This window comes from Orbicella faveolata, unplaced genomic scaffold (genome assembly GCF_042242905.1).
Source record: "Orbicella faveolata isolate gen_17 unplaced genomic scaffold, um_ofav_v1 contig_12, whole genome shotgun sequence".
Lineage (NCBI taxonomy): Eukaryota > Metazoa > Cnidaria > Anthozoa > Scleractinia > Merulinidae > Orbicella > Orbicella faveolata.
The window spans coordinates 13,825,719-13,842,500 of NW_028301539.1; the positions used below are offsets into that span (position 1 = coordinate 13,825,719).

Below are 16,782 nucleotides of genomic sequence, written 5' to 3' on the forward strand. Positions count from 1 at the left end.
AAACCTCTGAAAGGAACCAATAGATTTTCGCAAACGTGCTGAGCAAGGTTATGTTGAACACTATTTCAGTTTTTGTTTTTAGAAAGAAATATCACCGAACCTCCGATATAAGACTTGATACCCTTAGAAGTACTCGTTATGGTTATCAGAGAGAGCACTGACTGCTAATGAGATTTGCATTCCTGGGATCGGCTGGAACTAGCTACAACGGGTACGTGTTATTAACCGGGAGAGACGATGAAATGAAAGCAGAAGGTTGAAAATTAGGAATTCAGTGATACCTCAACCTATCACTTGTTTCGGTTAGAGAATCTTAGAGGGATTTATTATGTTCATTGATTTATAGCTCTATTGTTAGTCCTCGTTTGTAGGCACACCCCTCAGGAATTTAGCATTGAACATGGAATGAAACTTAAGTCGGATACTGATATGGGTATTTCTTTTTTTAACAAGTCTATGGATCTCGCCGTAACATTGCAAGGCGAAGAACTCGACCAATGTTTTACCAACACGGACCTCATACTAGTTCAATAACATAATTCAGTTATGACAAAGAAGATTACAAATCTTTTTTTATTTATTTATGGCTAGACTGGAATTTATACAACTGGTGTTTTCATGAGCAGGTATAATTACCATTATCACTATCAACTGGAATCTTATAGATCTTTCTACACACGGGCGAACCAAAACAATCTGACTTGTGACCTTGAATTAATTGGCTTGAATTATCTGCAATGCTCACGTATGATACAAACCGTTGCTTAATCCAAACATTTTCGAAAATTATATTTTAGGGCATGTTTTTAGCCTGTGTTGTAAAACCACTATAATCTTTAGATTTGTATTGTTACAAAGGCAAAGTAACCAAAGTTAGAATTAGTTTGAGAAATTCTATTTTTGACAGATAAATGCCTTTTGGACATACTAATATAATACTTATCATTGCATTTACAGTGGTGCACTTCTAACACAGACCACCAAACTAATTTTTTTTCGTTTTTTGACATGTTTTCAACAACTTTCCTATGGCTTCCATTCAAATCTGGCAAATCCAAATTATGAAAAGAAATGTGAAAGGTGGAGTTGTCGACTGATCAACAGGTTACATGATGCTTGATATTTTCACCATTCATGCATTTTGATTAGCTTATTTAAACCAAGGAAGGTGGACACAGTTAGTCAGGAACGACTGTGGCTGGGTTCTTATTACAAAGATGAAAAGTTCTGTCACTCTTTTGTCCCGTAAATCTAGATCCAACAAACTAGTCACAGGCAACACAGTGATTTGTGGTTCATTTAGTAAAAAAAAAGTAATGACATATTTTCTTCAGCCTTTGAGCTTGGGCTAATTTGAATAAGCTGTTGTAAATGTAGAACAATCAAAACAATTTCAGACTCATCCTCTATTTACTTAATTATTACTTATTAATACATCTGTTAAGGAAATCCTGATAAAAATTTAAAAAATCTACGAAATAAATACTGATTTTATCACTGTCACTAAACTCATCCTCTATTAACTTTCTGTAGAGGTGTTCATCATCATTGTCTTGTTCTTCTTGATCCTCTTGTCCTTCTTCTTCTTCTTTGTCTTCTTCTAACTCCCCCTCCTCCTCATCGATCATATCATCTAATGCCTCCAGGTATGGTTTGGCCAGGCTATTAAAAATATGGAGATGGATTTACTTCATTAATAGACACAACAATATTGTGGAAAACTGAAACTTTCTGTGAAGGGGCCTGTTACGGCTATTTCGTGTTTTCTTTGTGTCCTTTTTTGTTCCGTATGTTAATGTATTTTTTCACATTCTGCATGCTTTTTTTCTCGCGTCGTATGTAACTTTCGTTGCGTATATATTTGTGTTATCCTTTCATGTTCGTTTAGTGCTAGTTTATCGTCCGGTACACTTGTATCTTCTTGGTTCCCTGAACCCCGTTGCCAGCATTTTGGTAAGCCATTTAGTTTATCGTCTGTTTGTGTTTTCCTCTTAGTTTTCTGCCGTCTTCAGTTAGTTATTTGTAGTAATTCGTTTCATGTTTATCTTTAGGAATTTACCTTCCTCCTACGGAAAGTGAAATAAATTTGCTGGACTAATTGAAACTCGCTTTAAGTTGTGTCTGAAGTCGGCCCTTTGCCTCTTCAGGGCCCATTTCTTGAAACTTCCTGGCTATTCAAGGGCTTGTCAACTTACAAGGACCGTTTTCAGGCTGCTGTTTTGGGCCCAAAGCACCAAACTACCTAATGAAACTGAAATCAGTTTTTAAAAAGAGCATTGGAATTACAATCTTAAGTACAACAGTAATATTATTATAATTCAAATTATGAATATTCATACTGTATTTTGAAAGTGGAAGTTTTTTCACGAGGAATGAGAGAGAATGAGGAATGAGAGAATGAAAGAGATCTTTTCCCGACTGTGCTATCCTGACGACCTTGTGCAGTCAATCATTCGCAGATTTATTGAATCAAAAGTGTCCGAGGATTCACATACTCGAGTGGTTGATAAAAGAGAAGCCCCAGTCAGAATCGTGTTGCCCTACAAGGACCAGAAATCTGCAAACGTAGTACGTAAACGGCTGGCTGACCTCAGTCGGAAGATCAACGCAGATATTAACCCAGTTTACACAAGTAGAAAGATCAAGGATGAAATTAAGGTCAGGGAAGACAAGCAGCCTCTTGTTAGTCAACAATGCGTGGTGTATTCATTTCAGTGTGGCCTGTGTGATGCAGGCTATGTCGGTTACACGTGCCGACACCTACACCAACGAATTGAAGAACACAAAGGATCGGCAATCGGAAACCACCTCAGAGAGCAGCACGATATGGAGCCAGAAGACATCGCACAGAGTTTTCGAATCTTAAGAAAGTGTCAGAACAAATTTGGCTACCTCATTTTGAAATGTCTTTTTTTTATCAAAGAACTGAAACCAATGCTAAACAAACAGTGCGATTCAATTCGCGCCCAATTATTTGTTTAGAGCAATTCTTGCTAAAATTATTTTATTTTTCCATTGTATATTTTTAACACTTTTTCACATATTTTATCACATTTTAGCGTTCGCCACATTTTTATCTATTATAAGTTGTTTTTAACATATTTATGGCTATATGCTATTGTAGAAAATTTACTCCCTTGAAAATGACCTCGTAGAGGTCGAAACGTCGTGACTTTTTAGCGCTAGTTTTTATTTCAAAATCGATTTCTAAGAAACTACTTATTAACATACTGTATTTCTATACCTAACTAAGAAAACCAGTTTGTGATTAATATGATGCAAATGGACTTCTCTATAAACTCACTTCCTTCAACTTAATGTCTGCTAATTTTTCACGCAAATAGCAAACCACCAGTTGTGATTGCAGTTACCCGTCTCACTCTACATAGCAATTTTCAATTTGGTTTCAAAATTAACTTGCATTTGGGTTTGCATCACTGTGCTCTGTTTTGCATCCTGTACTTTCTTTGTTGCGTTGTTTGTAATATTGTTAATACTCTGGTTCTGGTTTCAAGGCACTTCAATGAAAACTGTTCAGACATCACTTCCTTCCTGCATGAGATGAAGTAATAGCTAAAAGCACATGCCATTTTTGGTCTGGGACATTGATGGGGATTCCTGGACAGGCCCCCAGAGGAGCTCCCATCTGCTTTCAAAATTACATCATTAGCCTAGCAAAACTAGTGCCAGTCCTAAACCCCACATTAGAATTTAAAATCCTTAAAACTCATAGTCTTGTTGTTATTGGGATAAGATGTTCTAGGTTCCGAGCTACTGTGTCTGAAACACCTCACAAGATTAGAAGCCACAGATTTAGGAAAGCCATTCCCTAACAGAACGTTTTCATCATTGTTCTTTGTTTCTGAATGAGAGAGTCTATTTCACATATACGAGAAGCCTGGTGCAACAAGGCCTAACCCAAGTAATTTTGGCAAGTCAACGTACTTGACTAGAAAACAAGACATTCTGTCCAGTGTTTGTGTGATTCCTATAAATGTCAATGGATGTTCTTTTCAGAGAAATGTCCAGGAAATGGATCAAGCCATCTTCAAATTTGTTGACTGTAAGACATGTCAGATTTATTTGGTTTGTCCATCAACAGCATATCTTCAAAATAACGTCCATAAAACTACTCATTTATAAGGCCACTGTCAAGCATTTTACGAACAATATCATTTTTGAGTTCTGTCATGATAAAAAAAAACAACAACAACGGCCTAATGAAGAACCCAACAAAATGCCATCAATTTGGTTGTCGAGTGCTCTCTTAATTAATTTGGTGTTAATCAATTTATTGTCATTAACTCCAAAGAAACCAATCTGAACAACTGTCAGGGCTTGCTGTCAGGGCTTGCAAACTCCAGTTCCTCTTAGAGTGAAAACAAGGTGTTTTCCTTCCACATCTACATGGGAGAGTATCATAATTTATGTGGGTGGTGGTGGTGTATTGAGTTGTGTTTGACAAACCCTTTTCATTTTTTATGTTTCTACATATAGCAATATAAAGGAACTGTTTTTTAACTGTTTAATAGCAAACCACTTTATTTTTAAAAAGTGCCTGTTATTTTTAGTTAAAGTTAATTTGGCTAACAATTCCTTTCTATTTAAATGTATGTTGCTTGAAAACTGTGATCTGGTGGCCCTAGATGCAATTTGAGTTTTTCTGTAATTTTGAAAAGTCAAGCCCCACTGTTTGTTATTAATATTGTATCAAAAGGATAACACCATTCTTATCATGGTTATTCTATTGATTCCATTTCATCATTACTTAAGGTGGTTCTGCAGTTATTGTGGGCACACTACCCCATGTCAAAGTTTGCAACATAAATTTTGGGGCTTTGAAGTGTTGGCTAAGAAATTTTGGGAAATATTTTGTGTTCCACTCGGTGATAATGTTACTTAATTCTATTTACTGGGGAAAATATTTTTATTCTTACTGGTGTTTGACTGGACCCCATTTTTTGGACAACAACACTACCAGTAAAAAAAATTTTGCTGGCATACTTTTACTCAATTTCTGGAACCAGCTTATTCTGACTTAATACAAACCATGCCCAAGTTTTGGGGAAATCATTTGAGCAGAAGTTCAGAAGTATTAACTTAAAGGTCAATGACATGTTAACTCAACTCTAACATTCACTGAAAGTTTCTACAATTGACTCTCATTTCCAAAACAAGCCATGAACCCAAATTTTGTGAGAAGCTTGCCCCAAAGCTTGCTAAATAAAAGTGGCTAGTCGATTAGTGATCGTGCGAACCATAAAAAGCATTAATCCCTAGTTCTTAAAATACTATAAAATGCTTGATAACCTCACTGAATATTCAAAGATGCATTTTGCAACAGTATTTGGAAATAACTTTTGTGTCAAAGTCTTTCCACACAAATTGTACGGTACAGCAACATTTTGGCTATAAGTTTTACTGTTGTGACTCAAAAAGAAATGGGGCACTGTTGTCAGGATTGTAAGCTACTCCCCGACTGATCTCTGGTGAGGAAGAGAAGCAGTTTTATTAATCTATGATTACAAATACAAAATAGGCACTACAGGTACAGGCTGAGCCATCTTTTTGTCATTCCTTAATATACAGTTAAAAAGACAATTATTAATAATAACAATAATAATAAATAAAAATAGCAATAAAAACAACAACGATGACAACAAAAATAATAACAATAATATTAATGATAATGATGTGCTTCTGGGCATGAATTATGTTTTCATTCATGACAGTTGGTTCATTGTATTTGACCAGTAAAAGTGCTTCACTGGGTCTATTTGTTAGAAAAGTGGAGTCTCATCAAAATGTGTGGGCACAGTTCGTGGATGTTTAAAATCTTGTGAGGGTTGTGCTCTATGACTGATTAATCACCCGATGAATCACTGTTGCAACACCAAAACAAGAAGGCAAGTTTATAAAAAAGTTGAGCATTTCTGCAAGTTGAAATTTTCTTGTGAGTGCTAATGGGCAACAAAAGTCTACCAGGTAGGCAACTAAAAAGACACACGGGGAACCAACAAAAACAGAACTAGTTGCCCTAAGGGCAAATTAGCAAGAAAGTTAGTGTCGAACACTGCATTAATAGCTGTCAAGCTCATTCTAAGAGCTTTGCGGCATCCAAAAGTTTTCTTTACTCTGCCTCCTCGACTCCTCAACCTCTCTTAATTCATTTATGTTTGTTGTGCCCCAAACCATTGCAGGAAAGAAAGTGAGTGCTTTGCAGGCTGTAAGTATACATGTAGAATACAGTAGGGGCAATTGTCATGTATGGTTTACCAGTTTTGTCATTTAAGTTAAGGTTGTCATTTGCTAACACAGAAAGCTCAACTTCCTACAAGCTGTCTTGTTCACAGCTTTTGGGGTTTTAAATAAGAGTCACAACAAAGAATAGAAAAAATATGTGCACTGCGACAAATGCTTGAGTAACTACATATGATATGCAAATATCTTCTGTGTAACATGCAGCAAAAATTGCTTGTATCACTGCCATACATCTATACCTTAACCTATAATATACCACAGAACCTCCCAAACTACCGGTAAGTTGAGACTTTTATTTTATATCAATTTTAAAAACAAAATTATTTTGTTCTATTGGGGACAATGGGTTGTTGACTAGTTTAATGGATACACAAGAATAATAAGCTGCGCATTAACGTGGTACTGTACAATCACTTCTTCCTTAAGATTTTGAAACTCCATCTACTAAACACTCCCTGTGCTAAATTTTAAGCCTTCATAGCAGGGATGAAAAGGAATTAAAAACTAGAAACTGGCTAATTTATCCAGGTGCGAAGAAGATGTGTTTTGAAAAATAGTTGGCCTTCTCTAACACATAATAGTTGGCTTTCTCTAATACATAAAAGTTGGCTTCCTCTAACACATTTGGTTTGCAATGTTCTTCTTAGTATTGCTGGAGTACTTAGTGTACAAGAAAAAACTCATAAGCTAACCAGATATTGAAGTATAATATGAGGACATAAGCCCTAAAATTCTTGAGAAAGTGCTGCCATTACAGTTAAGACCCAATTACGTACAGGTAACAAAAAAATGAATTATTCTGGCAAGACACAACTCTAAAAAAGTTATCAATGCATGGCAACTGATACATATCATGGTAAGGGCTGATGCTCACCATCCCTAGTTCCTTCTCTACTACGACTTTCTTCGGTTTGTGCATGTTTTCCCTCATCCAACCCATGATGATCATCCATTATTGCAAAAACAGAAATTCAAAGCATTATTGTTAAACACAAAATCACACAAATGCAATTATATTTTAAGTTACACTGACTGTTTTAAAATAACATACATGTACAGCCTTGTAGATTAAAAGCTGTTCCTCAGTAAAGGGAAATTTAAAAGAAAACAAAATTCAATCAAAAACAACTGCAAGAGTATGACTATCTTATCAAGACCTAGGTTTTTAAAGTCTATTTCAACTGACAATGAAACCAAAACAGAACAGACTGAATCTCTAGTGGCAAAGTTTAGCTGGTGAGAACTACATCTTATTATATGGCTAGCTCCGCGAGCAGGCAAGATGAATCAAATCCTGCGCTGTGATTGGCTACCCGAGCGGGCAAGATGGAGCTATCTTGCCCGCTTGGGACTACCTGCCGTGTCCCGCAAGAAAAATTTCCCCGAAAGCCATATAATAAATCCTTTATTGACCAAGCTTGTTTGTTCAAGATGGCTGGATATTGGCCTCGTTCTTTTTTTGCGAGTTTATGGACCTCGACTCCGTCTCGGTCCATAAACTCGCAAAAAATGAACTTGGCCAATATCCAGCCATCTTGACTTCACACTTGGTCAATAACCCATATATATTTACCAAGAGATAAAAGACATCCTTGAGAATAAAAATACAAGTAGATAAACAAACCGTTTTCTCCTTCTTTAATTGTTTTTACATCAAAAGAACAAAAAAAACCCAAGTATCCAAAAACATGAATAAATTCTCCAGAAGATAACAAGAATGGCAATGTTCCTCACACAAGAGCTGGCACAAAGAGATAATGGCAATGCCACCTAATGAAGACATGACAAGGTATTGGCATGTATCCCAATTTAAACAATAGAGAGTTTCTGTCGAGGAACTATTGGTTGATAGTTGCCCCATGGAAATTTGATGTTCTTAAAACAAATATGCTAGTCTTAAGAACATCAAATTTCCAAGGGACAACTATCAACCGATAGTTCCGAGACATAAACACTCTATTGTCTTTATCGTTCACCACTAAATTTTCTTCCGCGCGCCAGTTCAAAATTCATATTGAATTATTTTCAACTTTTTTAGATGAAAGCCATGGAAGGTCGTTGAAGCCAAATGTAAAATTTGAAAAAGAAAACAGACAAAAACCCACTTAATATATTTCAATTGTTTACTTTCTGTAAGCCCGCTTCTTTACAGAAACATTTACACGGACGAGTACTATCCATCCGGGTATTTTCCTCAGACAGGCACTATGGGCTGATAGCGTCTCTCCACGGATGAACACTATTGCATCACATGATCAATTTAAACCAATAAGAATCGCAGAAAATTCAGTGGTGAACTATAATATGTACTAATTGGACCAGCCGCATAGAAAAGGAAACCTAGGCAAGCACTTCTTGAAGCAGCCTCACATGATGACTATACACACTGCGTGTCTACAAAACACTGCTTCGTAACAAACAGCTTAAAGGTAGCAAGTCAACAACAGAGGAAAAGAAGAACAGAAGAAAAAACAACCCTGACCTTAACTGGTGATTCCTTAGCACTATATTGCGAACGCTTCAAGCGCAGAATTTTACACTTATTCAATAGCATCAAAAACAAAATCATTACTCATGGATTGTATGTCACTTGGATTATTTTCGATTCTTTTGCATAAGTTGTTTATTATGTTGTTCCTTATGCTCAAAAATTCATGTATGCCTATCAAAGTTCACCAAAAAACTGTACCTTCCAGCCACCGCAAAATGTAATGCGGAGTGATAAAATAAATGAATAGTACTATTTAAAAGACCTGGCAAAATAGGGTAAGACTGGTACATCATATCTCTTTTGCAAGCATGGTGACCTATTTTAATTTATTTTTAGAGACTGTGCTTGGTAGGAAACATTCAGGGAAATGTATTGTGCATTTGTTTTTATGATTGTGCCCAGGAGATTACTTTTAAGTTTACTTTAACATCGGTAGAAATCATTCCCAATACTGATAGAAGCAAAGAAATACCAGACAAAATAAAGGCTCGAAAGTTCAAACTGTCACAAGAATGGTAAACTCGATTTCTTGACATCCTGAACTAAACTCAAATTTCTTGAACTGTAACCAATTTTAATCCTTGCAATCCTGCACATTATTTCGAAACTACTGTTTTTGCTTTGCTCTATAGCATTTTTATCCAACTAAGCTGTATATTTGGTGGCATTTGGCGATACAAGGTGGTAATAAGCTGAGTGAAAATTTGCTCTGTCTGCACGACAGCGCTTCTTTATGCCCGTGACGGAGGCAGATCTTAATTGCAAAATTCAAAACACAACAGTGTGGACTATACAAACTAGTGCCAGCTTAGTTCGTGCCGCTTGAAAGCAACACGATCAACAATACACTACACTTCACAAAGCTTCTTACCAACAATATTAGGCTTCAAAGGCAGCTGTAAATGTGTTTCGGAACATGCAGAAAGATCCGGCAAAACACCCTCACGATAAAAGTCACAATCGATAGGTTTCGAGCTTTCAACTGGCAAACACCGTCCCGTCCCCTAGTAAAATAATCTCAGAGGACACGATCACAACGCATTTTCATTGCAAGAAACAACAACACATACAATTGGTCAAAAGGTGTTAGACATGTCTGCCACGCAGGACGAAAGTGCAACGCTACATACCCGTGGTTTATTTTTTTCATTTATTTTTTTTAACCGCGCGGCCATGGGCCGAGCGCGATTGATGGTTTACACGTCGTTTATTTTTTTCATTTATTTTTTTCACCGCGCGGCCATGGGCCGAGCGCGGTTCATGGTTTACGCGTGGTTTACTTTCTATTTATTTTTCTTTTAAACCGCACGGCCATGGGCCGAGCGCGGTCCATGGTTTACCCGTGGTTTATTTTATTTATTATTTTTTTTTTTTAACCGCGCGGCCATGGGCCGAGCGCGGTTCATGGTTTACCCGTGGTTTATTTTATTTATTTATTTATTTTTTTAACCGCGCGGCCATAGGCCGAGCGCGGTTCATGGTTTACCAGTGGTTTATTTTTTTCATTTATTTTTTTTAACCGCGTGGCCATAGGCCGAGCGCGGTTCATGGTTTACGCGTGGTTTATTTTTTTATTTATTTTTTTTTAACCGCGCGGCCATGGGCCGAGCGCAGTTCATCTTTTACCCGTGATTTATTGTTTTTTATCAGGAGCCACAATCGGGGACGGAGACGTCCCCGATTATGGTTCCCGTTTTTATTTATTTTTTTTTTAACCGCGCGGCCATGGGCGAGCGCGGTTCATTGTTAGCCCGTGGTTTATTTATTATTTTTTTTAACCACGCGGCCATGGGCCGAGCGCGGTTCCTGGTTTACCCGTGGTTTATTATTTTTTTAATTTATTTTTTAACCGCGCGGCCATGGGCCGAGCGCGGTTCATGGTTTACCCGTGGTTTTTTTTTTTTTCGACTTCTGTGCGAGCAGACCCAAGCTTCCACTCGGCCAAATTTTGAGTCACGCAACCTGTGATGTTTACTCGCCAAAAGCTGTTGAAACATTAATAAATCTCATCTTTCGCGGGAAAAAATTAAAAACCCAGCGCTCGTCAAAAATTATATTTTTTCACCAGAAATTTAGCTCGGAACATATACATATTTATATTCGTTTGAATCGTCGATGAAATGACCTTTTCCGGATATTTTTTCCTTCGGGGTCAACCGAAACCTCCGATTACAAAATCACGCCGAACCTACACGTTGCAAAAAAATCTCTTCAAAACCCTGACTTCTAAGCGATATAACACTTCAGCGTCAATAGCTACCACACATCGGCAGAAGGTAAATCTATTCCTTGACAATCCAGCTTTATCGTGCTAAAATTTCAGCGAAATCGAACAAAACCAGAATTAATTAGAATTTTTTTTGTGACCTCACTCCCCAGACTTGATCTAACAAAGGAAGCAACGGTCGCCCATAGCAACCGAAAAACACCAACATAACAAAGCCGACGTTTCGGCCAAAAAACTCCAGAATTATCGCCTGCGAGCTTAAACTTGACTGGGAACATCTTTTTCGAACTTTTTTCAACTGATTTAGACGAAAGACTGGCCTCGGCGGGCTACAAAAAAGACCAAGAGGAAAAACCGAACAAGACAGCTGAACAAACCGATAATATTTCATCGCATGGCTTTCGGCACGAAAAAGAAAATACAGCTTACTTCTGGATAAATTCAGCCTTAGAAGCCAGCAACCGGCCCCAAATTACTTTCTGTATCCTTACAAATGTCCTGATTTCCATCTCCGAAAGATTTTGCCCCAATTTTGAGCAAATAAACATTTCGTCGACGGTGACCGCCATTACGGTGGCCGCCATTACGGTGGCTTGCATACTAAATTAGCTAACTTGACAAAATTCTCCCCAGGGGGGATATGACGAAAAGAGCTGAAAGATGGCCTGTAATTGGCTAATGATGAGATCATCCCACTGTCCAAATTTGTGAGAATCGAAAGTAACGCTAATTTTCTGTCACGTTTTCAATCTGTGGTCACTGGAGTGACCAAAATCGATACATCGGTCGGGATAGAGTTTTATTATTAAATTATATGACTTGTGTGACTACTTTGCTAGCCCTTTACTCGTGGAAAACACCAATTAAATTTAATCATGACTTTTAAGAAAGAAAGCTGTTGTTAATAGTGTTATTATCGTGTCGTTCATATCGTTCATGCCCATACACATCCCGAAGAAAGTTCTAGATTAAAACCATTACGTCCTCGGAGATTTGTCAACGGCTACTACTGATGGTGCAATAATACAGTTTGTGTTGATCAAGTAATGTGATGTCTACAGTAAGAAAAGAATCATCAAGGACTGCTTTCGAATGTACACTGCGTTTTGACTGTAGTGCTAAGCAAACAGTCAAATTTTAAAAGCGCGGTTATAAGATCTAACACATCTTCTTGTTTTAGTTTTGTCGGTGACCAGACCCAAACTTCCACTCGGCCAAATCTTGAGTCACGCAACCTGTAATGTTTACTCGCCAAAAGCTGTTAAAACATTAATACAAGGACAATGTTGCGAATATTGTTTTCTTTATTGTGTATAGACTATATTTTCTTTTGGTTTTATCAAAGGGTTGGATTCATAAGGAATAATAAAGAGGCTAAAAAAAGGTAATATCACAGCCATGGAAAGCGTTGACGTTGCAGCCTTCACTTTCGCTACGTGACAAATAAGATCGTGTTTACTTTGCAAGTTTATTTCGCGAGAAGCGACGGTCATTAATTTATTTGCAATTTTGCAAGTATTTCTTGTGGTTTTAGGCAAACGAAGTAAATTCTTTGACTGTTCCATCGCAGCGAGTTCATAGATCGGAAAGAAAATTAAATATTTGCAAGTCAAGCAAAGAAGATGTCAGAACATGCAAGGACTTCATCATTGGTAGGGAAATAACCGCCGTACTAAAGATAGCCGTGGATAACGTAATTCTTGAATTATTTGACTCGTGTGACTTCTTTGCTAGCCCTTTACTCAGGGGAAAAAACAATTAAATTTAATCGTGACTTTTAAGAAAGAAAGCTGTTGTTAATAGTGTTCGTATCTTCATGCCAATACATGTCCCAAAGAAAGTTCCAGATTAAGACTCTTACGTCATCGGAGATTTCTCAACGGCTACGACTGATGGTGCAATAATACAGTTTGTGTTGATCAAGTGAGGTGGTGTCTACAGTAATCAATGAATCATCAAGGATTGTTTTGGAATGTACACTGCTTTGCGACTGTAGTGCTAAGAAAACAGTTAAATTTTAAAAGCGCGGTTATAAGATCTAACAGATCTTCTTGTTTTTTAGTTTTGTCGGTGACCAGACCGAAACTTCCTCTCGGCCAAATGTTGATTCACGCAACCTGTGATTTCTACTCGCCAAAAGCTGTTAAAACATTAATACAAGTACAATGTTACGGATATTGTTTTCTTTATTTGTGTCTAAAATATATTTTCTTTGGTTTTGTCAAAACTTTGGATTCGAAGGAAAATAATAAATACGCTAAAAAAAAGGTATTACGTCAGCCATGGAATGCGCTGACGTTGCAGCTTTCACTTTCGCTACGTGACAAATAAGATCCTGTTTACTTTGCACGTTGATTTCGGCAGAACGGACGGTCATGAATTTGTTTGCAATTTTGCGAATAGTTCTTGTGGTTTTAGGCAAATGAAGTAAATTCTTTGGCTGTTTCATCGCAGCGAGTTCGGTGATCAGAAGGAAAATGAAATATTTGCAAGCCAAGCAAAGAACATGTCAGAACATGTAAAGATTACGTCACTGGTAGGGAAATAACCACCGTACTAAAGATAGCCGTGGATACCGGAAGTCTTACATTATATGACTCGTGTGACTACTTTGCTAACCCTTTACTCGTGGAAAACACCAATTAAATTTAATCATGACTTTTAAGAGAGAAAGCTTTTGTTAATAATGTTATTATTGTATCGTTCATATCGTTCATGTCCATACATATCCCGAGGAAAGTCCCAGATTAAGACCATTACGTCATCGGAGATTTGTTAACGGCTATCACTGATGGTGCAATAATAGAGTTTGTGTTGGTCAAGTGATGTGATGTCTACAGTAACAAAAGAATCATCAAGGACTGCTTTGAAATGTGCACTGTGTCGCGACTGTAGTGCTAAGCAAACAGTTAAATTTTTAAAGCGCGGTTATAAGATCTAACAGATCTTTTTGTTTTTTTTGTCGATGACCAGACCCAAGCTCCCTCTCAGCCAAATTTTGAGTCACGCAACGTGTGATGTTTTTCCGCCAGAAGCTGTTAAAACATAAATACACGGACAATTTTACGGATATTATTTTCTTTTTTATGGGTAAAATATATTTTCTTTTCGTTTTATCAAAGCGTTGGATTCAAAGGGAATAATAAGTACGCTAAAAAAAGTATTACGTCATCCATGGAATGCGTTGACGTTGCAGCTTTCACTTTCGCTACTTGACAAATAAGATCGTGTTTACCTTGCAAGTTTATTTCGCCAGAAGCGACGGTCATTAATTTCTTTGGAATTTTGCGAGTATTTCTTGTGGTTTTAGGCAAATGAAGTAAATTCTTTTGCTGTTTCAGCGCAGCGAGTTCATGGATCGGAAGGAAAATTAAATATTTGCAAGCCAAGCAAAGAATATGTCAGAACATGGAACGACTACGTCATTGATAGGGAAATAACCACCGTACTAAAGATAGCCGTGGATAACGCAATTCTTGAATTATGTCACTCGTGTGACTTGTTTGCTAGCCCTTTACTCAAGGAAAAAAACAAGTAAATTTAATTTTGACTTTTAAGAAAGAAAGTTGTTGTTAATAGTGTTCGTATCTTCATGCCCATACATATCCCGAAGAAAGTTCCAGATAAAGACTAATATAGAATTTTGATTTGAGTTTTGTAACTTTCTGTATATTGTTTGGCCTTCTGTTTTACGTTTTAATAATCACTACATAAACAAAACAAAGCAGCAAAAAACATTTGTATAGAAGAAAAAGTTATAATTCGGTTAACTTTTAATCCTGGGTTAGCGTTAATCGGCTTCCGAACAATCTTGCCGTATTTTCGACAAGTTAACCTGAGATGAGCGTGCGATCCAATCGAAAACCAGCAATTGATCAGCGGTCAACGTAAAAAAACACGCGACCTCGATGAACTGTAAAATTGAGCCCGCGATATAGTCACGTGATACTGGTCAGCTGATACCTTGTTTTGACAGGTTTCAATTGATCATAACATGGATGTCCAATACTAAAGAAATACACGCTAAACCAAGGCTGCATATCTCGGTCAACTTATTATTTGGAGTATGGCCGCGACTCCGTCGTCGTCGTCGTCGTCGCCGTCGTGCGTTCGCGCCCACGAGCAATACCGGTAACCATGATAACCATGAGAAAATCTACTCATGGGTTTCCTTTTCTTTCCTATGTAAGTATGGGGCTCCGCTTGGCGGCCCTTCGGGCCGCCGGAGCTTGGCTATTACGTCATCGGAGATTTCATAACGGCCACGACTGTTGGTGCAATAACACAGTTTGTGTTGATCGAGTGAGGTGGTGTCTACAGAAATCGATAAATCATCAAGGATTGCTTTGGAATGTGCAAAGCGTTGCGACTGTATTGCTAAGAAAACAATTAAATTTTAAAAGCGCGGTTATAAGATCTAACAGATCTTCTTGTTGCACCATCAGTCGTACTCGTAGCCATTGTGAAATTTCTGATGAGGTAATGTTCTTAATCTGGAACTTTCTTCGGGATATGTATGGGCATGAACGATACGAACGCAACAATAATAAAGCTATTAAATGTCAGGATTAAATTTAATTGGTGTTTCAATGAGTAAAGGGCTAGCAAAGTAGTCACACGAGTCACATAACTCAAGAATTACGTTATTCACGGTTATCTTTAGTACGGTGGTTATTTCCTTTCCAATGACGTAATCCTTGGACGTTCTGACATGTTCTATGCTTGCCTTGCAAATATTTAAGTCTCCTTCCGATCTATGAACTCGCTGCGATGAAACAGCAAAAGAATTTACTTCATTTGCCTAAAACCACAAGAAATACTAGCAAAACTTCAAATAAATTGATGACCGTCGCTTCTGCCGAAACAACCTTGCAAAGTAAACATGATCTTATTTGTCACCTAGGGAAAGTGAAAGCTGCAACGTTAGCGCATTGCATGGCTGACGTAATACTTTTTTTTAGGGTGTTTATTATTCCCTTTGAATCCAAAGCTTCGATAAAACCAAAAGAAAATACATTTTACCCACAACAAAGAAAACAATATCCATAAAATTGTCCGTGTATTAATTTTTTTTTTGTATTTTATTGTTTTTATTTGTAAGTTGTGCAATGGACAAGCAAAGAGATACTGTAATGCTAGTTTTACAATTTTACATTAAAAAGGGATACACACAAAAAAAAAAGAAGAAAAGGGGAGGTAAAGAGGCCTATTACAGTGTAAATATAAATAGATCTGTACATACATCATCACAAAACATAAACTAAATTAACTGAAGCAAGGTAGAAATTTGTTCCATTTTTTATAATGTTTTACCAATTTATTGCTGTTAGCTGCAATTTTCTGTTCAATCTGGCAAGTTGCTTTAACCTTGGCTATGAAGACCTTTAGAGAAGGATGTATGATATTTAATTTACAGTTATAAATATAATATTTAGCTAATTAAATAATATGTTTTAGAATATGAAAGTCCTCTGCGACATTGAATACTCCAAAGATAACATTTTCTAGCGTTAAGGATGTCGAGATTACCTTTTTTTCAGAAGTCCAGGAACAAAGCAACTGCCAGAAAGATTTTGTTACATTGCAATGAAAGAATAAGTGCTCAGGGGACTCGACTTCTGTTTGACAAAAGGCGCAAAGTGGAGAGTCAATCATTTTAAGTCTGAATAATTTTTCATTTGTAAAAACAATGTTATTTAACAGCTTGTACTGAAATTCCCTAGTTTTTGTATCATGTGTGACCGTAAACGGAAGAGAGTAAATTTCTCTCCATTCCAGAGAAAGATTTGGATACTTTAGTTTT

The 16,782-nt window shown here is 37.1% G+C and overlaps 1 protein-coding gene across 7 annotated transcripts in view; it reads right to left on the reverse strand.

Annotated features, from left to right (window-relative positions):
- Positions 1–559: 559 nt before the first annotated feature.
- The window catches only part of LOC149116768 (uncharacterized), a 27,663-nt gene continuing 11,440 nt past the window's right edge, over positions 560–16,782 (reverse strand). Inside the window, exons 1-2 of one of the 7 annotated variants that reach the window (XR_016205776.1) lie at positions 9,624–14,638; positions 560–1,662 (exon numbers count right to left, since the gene is read on the reverse strand). Coding sequence is in view for 1 of the 7 variants with exons in the window: in XM_089283807.1 (XP_089139933.1) it covers positions 1,422–1,662 (241 nt within the window). In the remaining 6 variants the exon portion in view is untranslated. The other 6 variants (XR_016205771.1, XR_016205774.1, XR_016205773.1 and 3 more) reach the window with 6 other exon arrangements.